This window comes from Danio rerio, chromosome 18 (genome assembly GCF_049306965.1).
Source record: "Danio rerio strain Tuebingen ecotype United States chromosome 18, GRCz12tu, whole genome shotgun sequence".
Lineage (NCBI taxonomy): Eukaryota > Metazoa > Chordata > Actinopteri > Cypriniformes > Danionidae > Danio > Danio rerio.
Genome location: NC_133193.1, coordinates 29,193,290 through 29,215,379, shown reverse-complemented (window position 1 = coordinate 29,215,379; position 22,090 = coordinate 29,193,290). Strand labels below are relative to the sequence as shown.

The following is a 22,090-nucleotide window of genomic DNA, read 5'->3' as shown; positions in this document are numbered from 1 at the left end:
TTGAAATAGCCAAACTGCACTTATAAACCACTGCTAATCATTGGTTGCTAAAAAGGTTTGAAAATGTTATGTTGTTCAATCATTCATTCATTCATTTTCCTTCGGCTTAGCCCCTTAATTCATCAGGGGTCGCCACAGTGGAATGAACCGCCAACTTGCCCAGCAGTTGATATCCTTGGCACCAAACGCTATTGTGTTACAGATTAACAGAATGAAGTATGGAGGGCTGCCATAAATTGTGTGTGTGTGTGTGTGTGTGTGTGTGTGTGTGTGTGTGTGTGTGTGTATATATATATATATATATATATATATATATATATATATATATATATATATATATATTTTTTTTTTTTTTTTTTTTTTTTTAATATATATATGTATATAAAACAGTAAATCTAAGTAAAATAATAGTACCTGTAATAGTAAAACAAGTTTGTTGTTAAAGTGATAACTAAAAGAAAAAAAATTGTGTTCAAATATTAGGCTGTTCTGATGAGTCTAAGGGGCCGATTACAACTAATGAGCTTTTTGCATTGAGAGATGGCTTTTTTGAATGATTTAGTAACGGCCGTGAGCATCGAGCGCGCTGCTTATGCACCCTGCAGTGCGTTCGCAGTTGAAAAAACGTTATGTCAGTCACATTTGTTTCATTCTCCAATCAAATGAAAGAACAATAGGCTAATGGATGTCTGTGAGTACAACACGTTTCCCTATCCACGGAAGTGAAAGTGAAAGTAAACAATGAGGAGGCTCGTTTCTCATTCTCGGGCTGCAGATGCTGTTTAACTGTTTTCTCTCTAGTGAAGCATTCAGCTTTTCCACTTACAAAGTCCGCCATGTAAATGCCAAATGCACTATGGCGTGATGCAACTGACATTTAAAGGGAATGGGAGATGATACTCTAATTGGTTTATTCTCAAAACACACCTATAACTCATTAAGTGAATAAGCTCAACCCTGTATGATCATGCGCTATAGTACAGAGCGGATTTTTCCGTCCTTAAAATAGCAAAAGTGGACTTGAACACGCCCTTAATACTTTTGCAACCTGCGCTTTGGACTTTGCGCCTGGATCGTCAAAATAGAGCCCAATGAAGGGATGATATATTTATATATTAATGTAGGATAGAAAATAATAATTTTTGTAATATTTCAATCCTTTAATTATTTTTCATTTGTGAAGATATTTGTATTGCTGTACATCCTGTGTGCATTAAGCAATGTTTAAGCAAGGCGCACAACAAATACGCTCTGTGCTAGACTAGCTTTGATCTGGTCTATTGTGCAGTCTATTATAGTTCCCTGAAACGCGCCAGAAATGCGCCTAAACACACCTCCTTTTTTAGACCAGAACGCCTATGGTCGCACATATAAGCACAAATGCATTTGTTACTTAAACAGCGTGGTGCAATAAGACAAAAAGACTTTTGTGCCGAGCTGAAAGTAGCAAACAACAATTGCGTTGTGCATTGCGCCGGGTGTATGATAGGGCCCAGTGATACATTTTAACTTGTACGTATTTGCCAAAAATACAAAAATTTACTCACCAAATCTTTATGTATTTGCCTGTTATGTCTTATTTTTTTTTACAGAAAACTAAAGAGGATACTTTAAAGAAAGCTAAAGTTTGCTAAATGTTTGAAACCAATCGAGGGTAAGAAAAAAGTAAGTACATGTTAACTTTTGAGTAAACTATCTCTTCAAAAGCACAGTTACAGTCTTGTTCTACAATATTCATAATACACAATGGATTTTTTTGCCCATACAATTTTTGCTGAAATTTTGTAACCACACTGTAAAAAAAAAAAGTGTGATGCAAGTATAAAGTGAAATGATTTAAATAAACAATCTCGTTGTACTAAAAATAAAATATTTGAGTGATAGTGGGCAGACTAAATGCAAATAGCCTTGGTGAGAAAAGGCAACTACTGTATTTGCACAAGATGTTTACAGGTTTAAAACTGAATTTTGAACAAAATGAGTGAACATGATTGGATTTTCATTTTTCCTTGAACTCATTTCATTGTTTGACCCTTATACAAGTCTTCTGAAGTTATGTTGCCTTTCCTTCACCTGTTTGAGGCTGTTATTGCAAAGCTTCCTTGAAATGCTGTCTGAATTTGCATTCAGATTAAAAAAAGATTTGATGTCTTTGACACCAAATGCCACTGTGTGACAGCCGAACATGACAAAACCTTGAATATGGAGAATAAAGTATGAAAAACTGCAAAGAATTGGAAATGTTTTTATCAAATAAAAATACAACTTAAATCAGAGCAATGGATTGATTTCAAAATACATTTGCTAGTCACTTGCAAACAGTTATTTACAATGTTCTCAAAATAATTAAAATATGACATTGATGAACAATGTTGTTTGCCAAAAAGTAAAACCATTGAGGTATAAAATTAGAATAAAATGGGGTTAAATAAACAACGGTGTCCATTTTTTGCGTGACTATTCCTTTAAGAACACACAGATGCTCTGTTTATGTTAATAATCAAAAGCTCCTACCATGAGTTCTTTGATGTAGTTCAGGATTGAGGTCAAAAGATGCTGCGGCTCTGCTCTCTGCTTCCGTCTGCTCTTATTAGCTGTGAAAAGAAACACAACCAGAGGTCATGGCACATATTTAAATGTACCAAACAAACAGCTAGGCAAATTCGAATCCAAAAAAGCATAACAACACATGCAAGATGGAGGAAAAACAGTCCTCCTCCACACTGAAGGCTCAGAGAAAAGCATGGCACAGGGCAGGTAGTACAGTAAAGTACGACTCTTGGAGTGCGGCGAGACTGAGGATTCATTATTGATGACATTCCCTGTGGTGCAGTAGTCTGAAACAGCATGAGCGTGAATTTTTCACTTTGCAGCTCGCAGTAAAGAAATGAACTGGGACAGACTGAGTATGGCAAGCCATTTGTTTGTTTTTAGGTACTCAATCTTTTGTAAAAGATAATACTTATTTATTAGATGCTACTACTTTATTCATTCATTCATTTTCCTTCAGCTTAGTCTCTATTTCAGAGGTTGCCACAGCGAAATGAACTGCCAACTATTCTGACATATGTTTTACGCGGGGGATGCCCTCCAGCTGCAACCCAGTATTGGCAAACACCCATAGACACTCATTCACGCACACACTCAGACACTACAGTCATTTTTAGTTTATTCAATTCACCTATAGCGCATGTCTTTGGAGCATCCAGAGGAAACCCACACCAACACAGAAAGAACATGCAAACTCTACACAGAAATTTTAACTGGGCTTGCCGGGACTCGAACCAGCGACCTTCTTGCTGTGAGGCGACAATGCGAACCACTGAGCCACCGTGTCGCTACAATAATACTTATAGTTACTAGTATTTATTAGATACTAAGATACTTATTCAGTACTAGTATTTATTTAGGTGCTTTTTCACTGGTTTGATTTGGTATAGCTCACTTTAGGGGTCTTCTGTACCTAGTACACTCATCTGGTGAGATTCCAAGCAAGCCATATCATTGCCAAAACATGACGCATACACACTTCTGCTCACTGATTAGTCTGAGACAATCATCACTACAAGGAAAACTATGGATTTTAGACACAAGACACTAAACCTATTATCATAAAACAGTCTGCAGCAGCCACTGCTGTATTGTAGGTTGGCCAGGCTCTATCATTTTTTTTAATCACCATAAGAAAAAATACACATAAAAAGGCAGCAGCTTTAGATACCAAGGCTTATTACTAGATACTAATGTTATTTCTGTAATATGTATTTAATAGATACTTATTAAGGAATAAGTGGAAGGAAAGTAAGGCAAAACTTTTTAGTACTTATAGTAAATATTTTGTAATTATCATTTGCCACAATAATTCACAACTAGTTGGCCACAGAAAAAAACAAACTTACAAGTAAAATAACAGAAATCATAATAGTAACATTTTTAAAAAGTATGAGTAACATTTTGTAAGAAATCAATAAGTACTATCTATTTAAGTTTTTTATGAATATGTACTACTTAATATATAAGATCTAGAATCTAATGAATAAATACTAGTATAAAAAATAAATTATCATATTTATTAGGTTTGTACAGGTATTAAATTAATATGTATACTTGTCTAAAGACCAAAAAGGCTATACTAGTAACTAATAATAGGCAAGTAAAAAATAAGTATCTACAAAATATTAAACGGTGCATAAAACATATTTTATAGTCACAGATTAAATCTTTACTAGTGAAATCTAAACAGTTTATATCAGGTCCCTAAAAAAAAAGGCAAACTTGTGAAATTTGTACTATTAACTATAAAAACTATAGTCATTACTGATTACACAAGTACAAGTATCTAATAATAAGAACTAGTTTTTAATATGTAATATAATTTTTATAATCAACGTATGCTTAATATATTTCAAAGAAAAAAAGGCATTATTAAACATTCGGAAATTGAACAGACATTTTTTTTTAAATCGCTGCATAAACCAATAATAATTTAATTTAACAAATGTAAACAAACAAAAAGAAATATTCTCCAGCACATTAACTTAATAAATATTAAAACACTACTGATTTATCAACCAAAAAACTTCAAGTTTAATAATTAATAATTGAGTTACTTTTTAGTTGCCTTATATCCTTCTTTACAATATGGCTTACACATTTGCGATGTTTGCAATATTTCGATATACTGCACAGGCCTAGTATATCATAAACAAGAACTAATGGCTTTAAAAGCACATTTATTGGAAAAGCATCTAAAAAAAAAAAATAAAACAAGTAGTAGTATGGAAAAAGATACAATGACATTATGTAAATTGAATGTTAAATTGGCTTGCCATAGTATTATAATCACAACAGCTTTAATCAAACTAAACCCATGACTGAAGCAGGTGAAATATTAATGGCTGCTTTTACTTATCAGATTTGTTGCTTGGTTAATTGCTCTTTATTGTTCAACGCCAAACTGATTGCATTTGGCCTGTTATGCTCTGTGCTACTAATCTTGATTAGTGTCTAAGGTCATGAATAATTTATTGGAAACAGCATTCCAGGCTAATTACCTGTAGCTGATTCTCGCTGTAGGAGACGATTGGCAACCGTGTGCAGCTAACAAGCTTAAATGCTTTAACTTTCTGCTTTCCCTATTGTTTTGCCACAAGAGTCTAGCAGTTTCAATATATGCTATACTAGCATTAAAATGGTGATGTTCATGGCAAAGCCACAGAAGCATCCTGCATGATAGCACTGTTAGCTTTCTGAAAACTGCAGGAGACTTTTCCTAAATAAGTATGGATGAATGTAGCAAGAGGAATGACACAAAAAGTGGAGTAATAAAAGTCCAGATGTTTGTGTTTTAAATCAAGAAAACACTGAAACCATTTCTTGAGAAACACAAATATGGCATGGTGGACAATACTTTCCTAAAAAACAATCCATGTTCAGAATATTATTAGGTTATACAACAAGTATTGCGGTAAGGAAAATCATTACTGTTTGGTTTCGAGTCCACAGGAGAAAAGTAAAGCCACAAAAACAGTGCAACAGTCCAAGTCTGAGAAATAAAAATCCTCTTTATATTGTCCTATGGAAATTATTTCACCAAATACACCTTTCAAAACAGACTCGCATTGAGCTCTGAGATTACTAAAGTGATTTCCAGTGAGAATACCCATGATCCTGAAGCAAAATTGGACTTGGAATGCAAAGAAAAAAAGGCATTTATGCAGTCCAAAATTCTGTGTCAGCAGGTAAAAGTCAGTAAAGACTTGTGAAAATGTATCTTTCAAAAATTTTTTATTTATTAATGCACACCTTTTTATATATATATATATATATATATATATATATATATATATATATATATATATATATATATATATATATATATACATATATATATATATATATATACTGTAAATTTTCTAAATTTTCTTTTTTTCTTAAACTCTACTATTTTTTATATATATATTTTATATTAATGTTAAGCACCTTGGGTCTGAGAGTAACGCAATTTCGATTCTCTGTATGTCTTGTACATGTGGCTGAATTGACAATAAAGCTGACTTTGACTTTGACTTTGATATATATATATATATATATATATATATATATATATATATATATATATATATATATATATATATATATATATATATATATATATATATATATATATATATATATATATATACACACACACATTTGAAGTCAGAATAATTAGCCCATTTTGAATTTTTCTTCTTTTTAAAATAGTTTTCAAATGATGTTTACCAGAGCAAGAACATTTTCACAGTATGTCTGATAATATTCTTTCTCCCAGAAAAAGACTTATTTGTTTTATTTTGGCTAGAATAAAAGCAGTTTTAAATTTTTTTAAACAACATTTTAGGGACAATATTATTAGCGCCTTTAAACTATATTTTTTCTCAACTGTCTACCGAACAAACCACTGTTATACAATAACTTGCCTAATTATCCTAACCTGCCTAGGTAACCTAATTAACCTAGTTTAGCATTTAAATGTCACTTTAAGCTGTATAAAAGTGTCTTGATAAATATCTGGTCAAATATTATTTACTGTCACCATGACAAAGATAAAATAAATCCAGAAATGAGTTATTAAAACTATTATGTTTAGAAATGTGTAAAAAAAAAATCTCTCCGTTAAACAGAAATTAGGGAAAAAATAAACAAGCAGTCTAATAATTCATGGGGGCTAATAATTCTGACTTCAACTGTGTGTATATTTATATATATATATATATATATATATATATATATATATATATATATATATATATATATATATATATATATATTATAATTGACCCTTCGCTAAGCCACACCCAAAAACTAGCAACTGCTACGAGCAGTGGCTCTGTCAAGCTATTAAGCAAGGGAAACAAGCCAAAGCATTGTGAATATGAATTGTACAAATCTCATACCTGGTATCCTTAAAGTTTGGACAGGGCGGTGGAATTTTTTTTCCCTTTCCAAAACCTAAAACCCAAGAGGAGAAATGCCAGGGTGAATCAAGCTCTGTGAGGGGCACTAAAGGAGCGGAGTTAAGTTGGTTTTGTTTTCGATATTCCTGACACATTCAGTGATAGACCGACGGCAATAACTCACACACCTCTTACCCTAAACAGATCTAAACTGTGTTTCCTACAAAAATACAAAAGCAGGTTATGTTTCACAGCTGTCTTATTCTCTTTTATAGCTACGAATATTTGAAACTACATATCAACAGAACATAACAGAGATGTCATCAAAAACTGAGCACTTGTGATCAATATACTTTTAAATTAGAATAGAAACTAGATAATGAGCACACAAACACACTGCCAGTTATAGCTGCTGTACATTAGTATAGGTCAATATACTAATAATAAGCACAAATCCATCAATTTCCCTTTTTGGCTGTTCTTTCTATAAGTGAATGATGTAGAAGCACTGTCTATGCGTGTTTCCTTGTCAGTTGGTATCGCAATAATTCATTGCACAACAATAGTTTATCAGGCTTTTTGGCTAAAAAAGAGAAATCACGGTTTAATTTGTTATTATAAGGTTATTTTTAAATGTCACTTATCCTGCTGTGTATGAACTAAGCTGTTGAATGGTCAGCATATGAAGCGGCTACGCTAACCTAGCTTCAATTTTAATAAAATTATTTTCTAATCTGTTGTGTATTATGTGGTGAATATACCCATGTAATGCATAGTGCAGTCCTTTTTTGTCTAGCTTTCTCAGATATCTTACCAAAAATGACTTATTATATCCCTGGGAATGTCTGACACCAGCGCATACACATTGTAATAGATGTGGCAGGCACAAAAGCTTAATAGGCGTAGCAACAGTAACTAAGGAGGGTGGGGCTTAGCGAAGGATCAATTGCATGCACATGAATGTTCAAATAAATGACCTATAATTTTATATACAAGTTTATATATGGCCATAAAATAACGAATATTTATTTATATATAATATATTTGAACATATATATATATATACATATATACATACATACATACTAGAGCTGCACAATTAATCGTTAAAAGATCGCGATCTCGATTCGACCCCTTAGACGATCTTAATCCAGCATTTCTACGATTCTGCCAATCATATTTTCAAGTTCAGGAGAGAAGAAAAGGGGGCTGCACGAGTCTGTTTATTGTTTCACATACGTTGCTCAGTGACACTGACACCTCCAAGTGATGTTGAAAGAGTCACATAATGTATTTAAAAGGTATAATTCACCTATAAATGTGATTTTTGTCTTCATATAATGATGTTTTCGCGGCCCGGAAATCACACATGACGTGAGCTGCTGGCCGTGAGCTGTTATCACAGAGAGGGCGCGCGCGCGATTACGTTATGATTACGTCAAGCATTTGATGTTTTTTTTTCTTTCATAGCGAACCCACTGTTGTACATGAAAATAAATGTTTACAATGTCAGTATAACTACTCTAGCCTATATATTGTTGTTGAATATAATCTGATAATGGCAAATGTCAGATTGCAAGCATATATCTCAAACATAATAATTCAACATCATAATTATTATAAGTAGAATAGAATTATTTATAAAAAACCAGTAGAGCACATAATATTATTATCGATGTTGTGCCATATGTTTGTTTTTACCATACCTTTATTTTACATCTACAGAATCGTGAGAAAATCGTGATCTTTATTTTAAGCAAAAAAAAATGTGATTCTCATTTTTAGCCAGAATCGTGCAGCTCTAATACATACATTTAATTCTAATGTTTGAAAAAAAATGTGAATGTTTTCAATATTTTGAAATATATTTAGCAAATATATGACATGTTCTGGCTCATTCTGAAAATGTATCTCTATATACAGTACAATTCTGGAGACCGCCAAATACGTCCCAGGAGCTACGTTTTTTGCCGTATTTGTTTTCACGAATCCATCAGAGACCACTGTGTACACTTTTCGAGATCTCAAATTTCTCTCACAAGTGCCGCTTACTGCTCTTGCGTAAACCCACCAGACGCTGCTGTCGACTGACTGTTTGACTGACTGAATGACTGACTAATGACTGACTGACCCACCCTCCTTCTTCCCGTAACCCAACCAATTGTATTGATTTACCCACCCACCAACTTCCCTAAACCCAACCAACAAATTTTAAAAGCAATCCTGAAAAACAAAAGGCCCTCGTCTGAATTTTTACCAGGTTTTCAGATTTTACAACATTCTCATGCAGTTATTTACTTGTTTTTTTTTTCTTTTTTGTCTTACCTGTTTTCTGAAACCGTTCTTCACTGGACTCGAACCCCGTCGTCGTGGTCAACTTCTCTCTGTGTCTCAAGTCCAGTGACATACATGGCAAGCTAACTAGACAAACTGGTAACGATGAGAAAGCCATCCACACTGTCAGAAGGTACACTGTCAGCTTGAAAGCGCGAAAAGGAACGGCATCAAACTGCCCCGTAGCGCACATTTTAAAGACGGAATGCAGATATGTACTTCTGGCTACGAAATCCGCGATCTCCAGAAACGTATATAGGGCTATATATTGGACATATTTTATATTTTATAATACAAATACGACTTTGTGTGTCTTGGTTAATTTGCAAATATTTTCATAGATTAGATTTCTATATGGGTTCATCTAAGGATCCAGTATCAAAGTTCTGAAGTTGAAGCATTGATAATTATAGATAGAATGTTAAATGTCACTTTTTATCTCACATTTCTGAGAATTATTTCACAATTTCTCAGAAACGTGGCTTTAAATATTGCTATTTTGAGTAATAACCTCACCATTTTGTCCTTTTCTCCCGTCAAAATTCAAAGGAAAAATACAAGTTGTGCAGATTTGCTTTTAATCTATTATGTACACATTTGAATATTTTTCCAATGTTTTCAAAATGGTGTTTCTTTTTGTTGCAAATGAGGTTCATTGTGTCTGCCATATATCAATTGAACAATATGAATGAGAACTTCAAAAACAATACGTCTAATTTGCATCTACTCCAGAGGCTTCCTTTAAACAAACCTCTTTGACTCTCAAATCAATGGCATTCAATGGCATTTAAGATCGACCACAGTGTCCACCAATGGGTCTTTCCCTGCTAAATTGATTTGTTTTTTTAAAGTCTAAAGCTCTTTAATTGTGTTCTCTACACATGCAAACATTGTTTTTCTCCATCTAGAATCAACAAGGGGTTTAAACAATAGATCTCAAAGGGCATCGGCATTATGTTTATCTGCCTCCAAACTAAAGGTCCCTCTTCAGTCTGCAGTACATCTGAACAATGCAGGACGGCCTAAAGTTCAATGCTAATGGATTGCCAGAGAGGACTGGGTAATAAAGGATGTGCTTGTTGTTATTTGTCATTATACAGTCTTACTGGCCTACTTCTTCCCCTCTGTTTATGATCATGACATGATATTCATATACACAATGAGTGACATATCCTACAGGATGTCTGTCCTTCTGGAAGGATGTGATGGTCAGGATTGCCAACTGTCTAGTTATTGGAGGAATATGCCAGTTTTTCTCACATTAAAGTCTGTTCAGCTGAACAAAGTCAAAAATTAGATTAATAATAAAATATTATTCATTCATCAAAAGCAAAGTTTAATTTTCTGCATTAGAAATTGAGTGTTTAGTGTCACGTGATCCTTCAGAAATCATTTGAATATTCTGATTTGGTGATCAATGTTGATTTTCAATCAGTTATTATAAAAATAAAGGTCATTCATATTTTTGTGGAAAATTATTTGGTGGTTTGAAACTTCCAAAGAACTAAATTTATTTTAAAAACACATTTTGATAACATTATAAATTGTCCCTTTTAATGAATTTAATACAAGGTTCAAAAATAAAAAAGAGTTTTAAACATAAAAAATGTCATTAGCTTTAAATGGTTTATTTTCCCCATTCCTTTTTCATTGGCTTTCAAACATTTCATTTTAAATAATTTAACTAAAACACAAAAATATTCTTTAAAAATAAAAGTTCATATAATATATTTTTTTACCTTAATACATAGAACATAATTTCACATTATTTTACTTATTTTACTTTCACAAAAGATTTCCATTCATTTAATATGCTTTTTATATATACAGTTGAAGTTAGAATTACTAGCCCCCCTTTGATTTTTTCTTCTTTAAGTATTTCCCAAATTATATTTAACAGAGCAAGGAAATTTTAATAATATCTGATAATATTTTTTCTTCTGGAGAAAGTCTTATTTAGACTTTTTATTTTAGATTTTTTTAAAAATATTACAAGGTCAAAATTATTACCCCATTTAAGCTATATTTTTTCGATAGTCTACAGAACAAACCATTGTTATACAGTAATTTTCCTAATTACCCTATCCTGTCTAGTTAACCTATTTAACCTAGTTAGGCCTTCAAATGTCACTTTAAGCTGTATGGAAGTATCTTGAAAAATATCTAGTCAAATTTTATTTACTGTCATCATGGCAAAGATAAAATAAATCAGTTATTAGAGATAAATTATTAAAACTATTATGTTCAGAAATGTGTTGAAGAAATCTTCTCGTCTTTAAACAGAAATTGGGAAAAAAAATAAACCGGGGGGTTAATAATTCTGACTTTCTCAACTGTATACTTTTTGTTATTAACTTTTGTTGATTTAATTCCATGTGGACACCAACATTTAACCTACATCCTTGTTGAATAAAAATTATTTTAAAAATTATTGTACTGACCTCACAAATTTAAACAGTAGAGCATGTTATTTGCCACAGAAATTAAATCTGCATGCTAAGTTTGTGGTTGAAGACATTTTAGGCACACATTAGGGTAAAACAACATAATAATCCTCAAAATTATTTCTCAGGACAAAATGTATACACTGTATAGATAATGCCTTTTAAAAAGTGAGTAAACCCACTGATTTAAAATTCTGCATAATTATGAAAATTTGTTAAATCGAAAAAGTTAAATCAACTTGAAAGTTCTGTTCCAATGGATTTACTCTTTTTTTTTTTTTCCAAAGTCAACTTGTTGCTTTTAAGGCAATGCGTCTACTCACTTAAGTAAAGCAAATCCTCACTTTTTACAGTGCAGACAATTATAAAATTAAGAGTTGTTACAACTTTTACAACAGTATATAAAGTGTCAGCAAATTTAAATCAAAATGTTAACTTTTTGATGTTGTTGTTGGATTAAGGTATAGTTAGTACTTCAGGATTGTGTTTTCCCCTCATTTAATCTAAATGTTTTCATTTAATTTATAGTTTTGCAACTTCAATCTTTTGTTAGATTTTCATGAACATTTTTGGGCTTCAAATCAAAACATTTAACAATTTGAATCACCTCATAGCTGATTTTTTCTATGGATATAGAAACACATTGACAAACACTTTTAAAAACCCTAATGGAAAAAACATCCTCTGAATCTATACTAAATTTTTATATGTTGTGTATATATACTTAATGCAGATGATTTCAGCACGATTTAGGCATGATTTGACAGGTTTGGGATGCTTGACAATGACCCTAACCAAACTGACTGTTTTCTCCTGCGAACATGCACGACAGTCACATATCTGACATTGACCAGCAGCACAAAAGCTCCTCCATACACAGCTTTCAAACATGAAAATGGAATTTAAGAAACGATAGAAATGCAATAGCATTGTTGCAAATAGGTGGAATTATGCTAAAAGAAAGTCAGTGGGGATTTACTGGGATGTAGATTACATATCATTTGACTTATTTATTTTTTGATAGTTGACGATTTGTATTATGGCAGGTTTAGCTTATTTGATTTGTTTCTGAGGGTACAGTTGTCTCGTGTTCTCCTGTTCAAAAATAAATGTTTTTAAATGTTTTTAACTTTGTGAATCTATGACAACAATATTCATACCTTTAAATTTCCTAAACACAAGTTTACACTCATAAGTCAGCCACTAATTTTACTTTACACATAACATTAAAGACAGCAGCAAGGTTTGGTCATAAAGCAACAGATTTAGGAGCTGAAATTGTATCTATATCGCGATAGACAAAAGTAATATTCGTAAGTCTGAGACTAGGTGTGTGGTCTTTTTAAAGTTTTGGGGTTTTTTTGGGAAAACTTCATTGTTTTATGTTCAATCCACTGAAATTTGTAAAAACTAATATGTTAACTTATTTCCTTCATGTTGTCCCAACACAAATTGATTGTGTGAAACCCAGCATTTTTTACAGTGACTGTTCACAAATGTCTGAACTGCCTTAAACACTCCCTGACACTCGATATTATCTCTGAATTACTCTGAACAAAATCAGCTATCAGATCAGCACAAATTTCACCTCCGTCTCTTCTTCAGACACTTGATCAATGCATCTGATTGAAACGTGCCTGGTTTTGCTTCTCCTAGGTGTCCTTTGACCTCGTGGCAGGTGTCTGCGAGAGGAAAACACAATCCCTTGAGGAAACGGAGGCTGTCAGAGCGTTGAGAGAGCTGTATGCTTCAGCTTCTGGCACAACACTTGGTGTGCTGTGATAATGACCAGCTCTGTACACACTTACTCACTGTTTTCTCTACGCAGTCTGTTCTTGTCTTTCATTAAAACCTCTTTCTCCCTTTCCAGGCCCCAAGGCCGAACAGACCTCCGTCTCCGGGGAAAAGACGAGGTTCAGGGCATCAAAACAAGCCTTTGAAGGCGGGCGATTAAAAAGAGAGAGACCTGTTGGAATGGGCTGAAAGGACTTAAAGGTGCGGGGGAGTGGAATTCTCCAATTAGACACGAGAAAGGCTGTTAGCATGCAAGCCAAGAGGTTCATGAACTGCTGTTTTCCCTCAGAAAGGGTTATGCTAACAGCATGCAGACTGGATATACTACTGTATCTGATCATGTTGATTAGGAAATAGTTATTGATGGTATTGATTATAATAAAAGTCATAGTATTCAAAGTTTGCACTTTTCTGCACCATTTAATAAGACTGTAGTCAGAAAGAATTGTTATAGATTTAAAAACTGATATGTAATACGTGATAATTAATTACAGCCAAACAGAAATTATTTGAAGCTTAATGTTTGGTTATAACATTTTGGACCAATGAGATTGCATAGTTAAATTCAACATGTTCTACTGCAAGTCTTAAGGCTGATTTATACTTCTGCATCAAGCGCAAAGGTATGGTCCAGAGCAGCCTTTGCTCGGTCACATAGCCCGCGCCGTGGCTGATGTTGACGCTGACACGCTGAAAAATTTAACTACATGATGCAACAATGCATAACACAAGCTCTGTGATTGGTCGGCTTGGTAGCTGTGCCAAGTGTGGACAGTGTTGAGAGCGGTGAGCCTGATGGAGCGAGTGTTTACAAGTGCCGAGTCCCATGAAGGAGCTCCAGATGTTTTGTTTTTACCTTTTGATTAATGTTGCTGCATGTCTGCTGGTTCACACCTCTGAATGAGTAAGTTTTAGTTACTTGTACATTAAGGAAGCATAAAAAAAAACACCTGCGAAGAAAATCGACAGAGGAATATAGCACAACCTACAGCCAGCTAGCGTTTCAGAAGTGTTATTGTAGAGCAACACAAACAGCACGCAGAAGTATAAATGCATGGCTACATGCAAGGCATGTGCCATGGGTTGAAAGCGGTTGCTAGACACAGAAGTATAAACCAGCATTTAAAGGGATAGTACACCTCAGAAATGTCACCATTAATCACATTAAATTCGTTCCAAATATTTGTTATGAATACAAACCAAGATATTCAGAAGAATGTTAGGGAAAAAAGCAGCCACTATTATCCATAATAGGAGCAAAAATACCATAAAACTCAGTGGCTGATAGTTTCTTAAACTGGTTTTGAAACATGTGGATCATGTGTGAAGGATATGGATTTTCTTTTGAGAACTATCCCATTAATAGAATAATAATGTCAAAGCAAGATTATAAAAAAATGCTGTCAAGGACTGTCAAAACACCCAAATTATACAATTGCTCAAAAGTTTGTCAAAACAATATAGGGTTTTTTAAATATTAATTTTACTTTTTTAATAAGTCTCTCTTGTAGACCATGACTGCAATTCATGCAATAAATTCTTTAATATTGTAACATGTATGTTTTCTTTATAATAATTGTTTCTATATTCAAATATAATAGAATTATTCAAATATGTCAATTATAATAATTTTCAGAATTAGTACATACTCAAAAAGATACTTCAAAACAATACCAGCTCAAAAACAATTATAAATGGTTTAATGTTTAATGGTTTAGTGAAATGTTACTGTTAAATAGTATGATATTTATGTTTAAGAACTGTATCCTAACGTACAGTGAAAACGTTCCCAGTTTATGCTACAAACTTTTTAATATTATTTTTTGCTATAACTTTTTCTTGTACTTGAACTTGAGTTTTTTTACAGCGGTTATTGATACACTTAGATACGATGCAGATTTTGTTTATTCAAATAGATATGTATATTAACAACATATCATTTGGTGAAATAATTCATCCTGTAATACCAGAAGCATTATTGGTACAGTAAATATCATCTATAGCTACCAAATAACTAAGCAAACTTACTGTAATGAGATTCAAAAGTTGTCCATTGTTATCAAGACAGCCAAGAAACAATCCACTATTGATCGTCTACGACCTTTAATCATCAGATATCTACTGCAGACCACCTTTGACGACCGACACTATTTAGCCAGCTCTGTTAGCAAACTACTCCTTGTTCTGAACTAACCAATTATTTGAATCACTCTCCTTCACAATTATTCAGCTCGGCATCACACAAGCTTCTTAAATGTGTGTCTACATCTGTTGTCAATTTCAGGTCCTCATTAAAAGACGTGCCAAACATCACAGCAGTTGTGAAAGTTGCATCTACTTCACCTTCATTCCACCTTCTTTCATTATAAGTCGCCAAAATATATGTTGACACTAAAAAAGCAGCAGTGTGTGTCCCCTGTGAGAATATGTAGTCTCATGCTAACTGTTGTCTTGTTGAATAGTTGTTTATTTAGTTGTGCTGACACAACCTGTCGTAAAACTCAAAGCATAATCTATCGGACAGGAAGCACTTGAGTTCGTTCTTAATTAAAACCAGAGGAAGAGCTACTTAGTCCCAAACACAAACATGGGACCTTCCTCTCACCAGTTCGTATTCCCAAGGCAATTGGTTTGAAAAATGGGCAGATTTTTGCTGTTTGGACTCAGGAACAGCAGGGGATTTGGAGGACTAACTAAACTGCATGCTGTGTCAACACTAAACATTCTCCACTGTCAGTGTAATCCATTCACCAGAGTAAAAACAGCACGGCAGTTCAGCACTACTGACTGAGAGTACGACATGCTCAAAAAATGGTCAAATATCTCAAATAAAAACCATTAGCTTAAGGTTTCCCTTGTTAGTTTAATTAAAAATAATAATAATAATAATAATAATTAGTAATTTAGGCATCAAAATAAAATTTCTAAAAGCATCACAATGCTAACATTGTAAACTAATATTCATGTTGAGTTTGGCAAAAGATTGCTATTAACAACAATGTAATGTTAATGTTTTACTAGTGTCAATAAATCAAACCATTAATCAAGATTAATCGCATCCAAAATAAAACTTCATATTCACAATATATATTTGACATTTTATGTTAACTTTTAGGAGGATTTCTACAGAAAGTTTTTAAAAAGAGACCCCAGGTAATTTACATTGTTTACTGCAAAAGGCATATATAATACAGTATAATGCAATGTAAATGTTTCTTAATCATGTAGTGGTAAAAAGGAGATGAATGTACAGTATTAAAACTGTATTCATGTTGACTTTTGCAACAAACTAACAATATAAAATGCCCTTTACTGTATTCACCATAAATTATATTTAATAACATTTAAAGATCTTGAGTAGTAAAATAATAAAACTTCATATATATATATATATATATATATATATATATATATATATATATATATATATATATATATATATATATATATATATATATATATATATTCATTTAAATTATAGTATTTACATTTATTTTACAATATTTTAAAAGTACTTAAATGCATAACTACGTATAATGTAAAGTAATAATGAGTTACAATACAAAGTTACAATTACACTAATATTTGGGTTTAGTTTATGGCAGGAGGTGATTTATTTCACAGAAATCATTATAATTTGTTAATTAAATACGATATTAGGGGTCAACGATAAGGACTGCCCAATGGCCCAGTGACAACATGTGAGAAGCTCGGGACAGTAGACAGGATCATTACAGGTTCGATTGGGCCATTGCTGCCTTGTCACTAAAGTTTCATTTGCGTTCGACTATATTTGTCAATTGTGTGCAAGTATACAGTCTTTGAATCGAGAAACAGTTTGAGTTTTTAAGCCTTCAAATGCTACCTTCATGTTATGTCCAAAACACCATATTGCTTTTCCTATTCCTATTATCTAATTGGATGTAGTGAGCATGTTCTTTTTTTTTCCTGTAACAACCAGTACAGCAAAGAGACTGCAACATAGCGGCAACATCAAATGAAGATGCTAAAAGAAAACGTTTGTTTCTAACGTCTTGGAAGCAGACATTTGCGAGGGTACACCACAACTAACTAAATGAAGTCATGTTTTATACAGTTTGCCCTCAGTTTGGCAGGTCAGCCACTTTTGTTTTGCTTTGAAGTTTGCTTATTACACATTTATTAACATTTTTTAAATATTTAAGTTCTAGATTCACAAACATTTTTTTTATTATTTGTGGCTAAGAAATAGCTATTAACTTTTTTTGGTGGGGCCAGTAAAAATACTTGCAGGGCAAGTAAAAATCTGAACCACTGGTCCGATCGGGCCAGTAGAAAAAATTATTAGTGTTAAACCCTTAATATCATCACAAATGAATAATGTAGTGCTCTTTAATATTTAGTAGAAATCATAATAATTGGCTCATATTTTTTGGCTCATTATATTTATCACATTTATTTAATAGAACATAAAAATGTCTTTACTGACACTTTTGATTCATTTAAAATAAATAATGCTTAAAAATAAAAACTTGCACACATGCTGTATCCTAAATGTCCCTATATCCTTATTTACTATTCCTTTAAATTACCGACTAATGCAGTCCACTTAAAGAGTCAATGAAAGTGAATTTGAGCGCTGGGTGCACCAGATGGAATGCCATTGTGTTTGTGCTTTGCTAGTTAATAAAATATAAATGTTTACAGCTTTTGTTATTATTTTGTCATGTGATACCTCAGAAGAATTTTCAACTTCTTAATCAGACCCTGTGATAGCTATTTAAGGGTGCTTTCACATCTGTAGTTCGGTTCATTTGGTCCGGACCAAGAGCAATAAATGGTACATTTTTGCATTTTCTGCCGTCTTTGGGTCATTTTCACGACACACTGCTGGCATTGGCGCAGTCAACTAATATTTTTCCTCAATATCCCATAATGTACAGCACATCGGCCTATGGCAGCTAGATTAGCCCTGACACTGTACGAAAGGGTCTATATCAATGAATGCATTTTGATTTCTGCCATGTATGCAAACATCAATTTAACAATTGCATAGCAAATTTATTTAGAAACTTACACTGATAGGAATTTGCTGTAGATGACTTCTTGTAGTCAGACATGGAAATTTATTAATTGTGGGAACTTTCACAGTGCATTATGAATATTCTCTAGCTGTTGTGTGTAGATCGATTCCACACTCATTATTGTGGTGCATTGTGGGATTGACTGAGTGCACTTCAAAATGTCCTCTACAGTTTTAGACACCACTAAAATTGGCTGCTCTCTCAAAAAGTGCACTATTTATGCTTATAGGGGTGACGTCAGATAAAGCCCCTCATATTACATGATTTCTACAGTATATCTATCCGTTCACTTCAAAATACCTAATAAATGCCAGTGTCACAACCCCCTCTCAAGACACTTAATCAGTGGGTTTCACATGTATGAGTATGAGATTTCGATACATGCATATGAAACTGCAGCATCTGTCAGACAGAGATTCTGAAGAGAAGCTGGATGTTATAATTGATCTAGACTGAGATTTGACATAGCTGGAGGCTTGAATGCTAATGCTGCACTGCACTGATTTCACAGGCACAAGCAGAGGAGCAAAGAGAGCAGAAGTAATGCTGGGAAATAAGCACATCGAGACTTAGGATCATTTGCCTCATCAGGAAGACGTTCAATAGTGAGACTTCCTCATAAAAGGGCTTGTTTTATTTAACCTCTACATCTCTTGTCACTCTGGCTGTGATCGCAAGCTGATAAACACTTGTCATTGTTAGCATCTGCATTCTTACTCGAAATTTGCTAGTGAGTAGGTAAAAAAAAACTATAGGTATCATAATACTTACCTATATAGACTTTTTTGTCAAATATTAGGTTTAAGTAAGGAAATGAGACATTAATTAATTTAATATGCCATAATTTGAATACATTAATGCAAAAAATAACATATTAGAGTCAAAGATGTTTTGTCATTCAGAGAAAATACTGTAAATTTTCAGAATTTGTTACAAAAATTAAATAAAATTATGTAAGAACATCTCCCCCAATAAATCTTAGAAATTTAGATATTAATAAAATGGTAAAAATTCTCTTATATGCAAGTTCTTTTGATGCAATTTTTAAGAAAACACTCTATAAAAATATGTATTGTAATTTTGAAATTGTATATGTAAAGAAATTGCACGTTGGATGTTTTCTTTATATTAGACTGAAACAAAAACTGAACAAATGAAGGCCAAAAAGTTAAAAATCTCAAAACTGACTGTCTCAACTTAATATTCAAGATAAACATAATTTTGAAATATTAGCCATTAATAAAATAAATGTAAATAAAATAAAGGTTAATCAGGATTCATTTGCGCACTTCAGACAATCAGTAATGTATATTTTCCCATACTATGTTCATAAAACGTTTTTGCTCTGTGACTTCCTAAAATCCTGTTACCCTCAGGAAGTAAAAAACGAGACATCCTAGGGTAGATATCCTGCTTTTTACAGGATCTCAGGAGGAGACTATCCGGGAGGGGTAGGTGGCAAAACGACCAGACATTTTTCCACAGTAAGGGCCCATAAAAAATCTCACAGAGCTTTTAGAAACATTCCTCCCCCTGGCCATGAGAGCAGAAGCATGGAGACATCAGGACGGATCACACTCAAAACTAACACAAATACTCTCTGAAAACCAATGTAATCTTCAGGCCCAAACTCAAATACCAAATATAAACACTTCCAGAGATTTTAAGATTCTCAAAATGTGTTCTTACTTATTTGCCTAGATAAACTATGGCACATTGTTTATCCCACTAAATTTATTTTTTTGTGTGTGTGAGATCAAACTATTTTAAGTAGAGCTGTGATGAAAAAAAATAGCAAGAAAACAATTATGCTTCATTCTGAGATTTTTTTAATGAATTTAACAGTAAATGGAGCTCTACACCAGTGTTTCTTAACCATGTTCCTGGAGGACTACCAGCTCTGCAAATTTTCTATAGCTGCATCTGAAAACACATACTTCCATATTATATGGAATGCTAAAAACAGTATGCCAGCTGAGAAGAAAAAAAAACAGTATGTGAGCAGTACCCGGATGACCTACTACTTCCAATGAGATTCTGAAGTGCGCAACGGATAGACCCTAGGCTATCCCACGATCCTTAACGAGAATCATGAATGGGAGTGAAGCAATGCAACTGACAAGAGTAGGTTATGTGATGATGACAAAATGGCGAATTTAGTACCTTCGAGTTCAATTCATACTAATGACATTCTTACTGCAGAGAACATAATTTTCTAATGACAGAGTAGTACATTTAAACTCAAATTCAGTACCCACTGAGTAGTAGGTGATTTCAGACGGAGCCCTGTCACCTTAAGCAAACACACCTGATTCAGATCATCAGCTCATTAGCAGAGACTGAAAGACCTGTAATGGGTGTGACAAAGGAGATATCCAAATCATGTGTTGGTGGTCCTCTAGAAATGTGGTTGAGAAACACTGCTCTGGACTATTGTTTTAACCATCCACTCATGTGAGCAACATCAGATTCCTTAAAAAAAGCTTCTTACAATCTAAACACTCAAGTCATGCCAAAGTTAAATCCGTAAACCCTGCCCATTAAAAAAAATATGATTATCATGATAAAAATATGATCAATCATGCAGCCCTATTATCATAATTGTGAGAGGAAAAAAGTGAGATTTACCTTATTTAGCAAGTAATAAAAACATAAATTGCAAGAAAGCAGACAAACCTCACTTAATACTAACTCAGAATTATAAGGAAAATGGTCAAGATTGTGAGATTTTGATTCTCTTAAAAAAAGGTTAGATCTGTGAAATTGTAACTTTTATGAGAAACTTCTAGGGAAACTTATATAGTTATAGGGCAAAAAAAAATTGGCAACTAAAAATTTATAGGGGGAAAAAAAAATTTACATTTAAATAAAAAATCGGTTCAGGATCGGAAAGGACAAAAATCGATTTATTAGTGATTTTGAAATATGAGCGTACAATTTAAAGAAGCCTACATTTTAAAATATCAGTATATATAGATATAAATTCAGAGTTCTTATGGAGAATTTTGATTCATGAGATGTCGATTCTGAATTCTGTGAGAAAAGGATGGAATTGCACAACGCTAACTTTGAGTTTACAGCTTACAATTCCAAGAAAAAAGTCAGGGTTTTTCTTATTCCACGGTGGAAACAAGCTTCCATAATAAACACTCCACAAACAGGCCGTAACCTTAAAGTCCCCAGGCAGAATAAATGGAAATTTCAGAAATAAAGTCAGTGAATGTGCATCACCAGAATACAAAAGGTCAACGTGGTCGCCTCTGCTCTGGGATGTAAAACCTTGAGGTTAACTGGGCACTAGACAACATTCGAGCACTTGAGCTCACCAGCTGTGGGAACGGCAGTGTGAAAGATTACATCACAATGATTTATGGCACATGAGGAGGAGTCCGAGAAACTATGGAACATGAGATCATTTGGAGGGCATCCAAGTAGAGCTCTCAGTAGGAACACAAGTCAATTGGTTTCCACTACAAAAGATGATGGATAAGCAGCGAGACAACAAACGAATATGCTG

General features: G+C 33.3%; 1 protein-coding gene across 3 annotated transcripts in view; it reads right to left on the bottom strand.

Moving 5' to 3' along the window:
- tspan18b (tetraspanin 18b) overlaps nucleotides 1-22,090 on the bottom strand; it is an 81,270-nt gene that overhangs the window by 41,149 nt on the left and 18,031 nt on the right. The window contains exons 2-3 of one of the 3 annotated variants that reach the window (XM_068214755.2): nucleotides 6,939-6,993; nucleotides 2,515-2,594 (exon numbers count right to left, since the gene is read on the bottom strand). The exons of 1 other annotated variant lie outside the window; for it this stretch is intronic. In XM_068214755.2, the coding sequence (XP_068070856.1) occupies nucleotides 2,515-2,517 (3 nt within the window). In that variant the 5' untranslated portion in view covers nucleotides 2,518-2,594; nucleotides 6,939-6,993. The remainder of the gene's footprint in view (nucleotides 1-2,514; nucleotides 2,595-6,938; nucleotides 6,994-22,090) is intronic. One more of the 3 variants, NM_001002439.2, reaches the window with a different exon arrangement.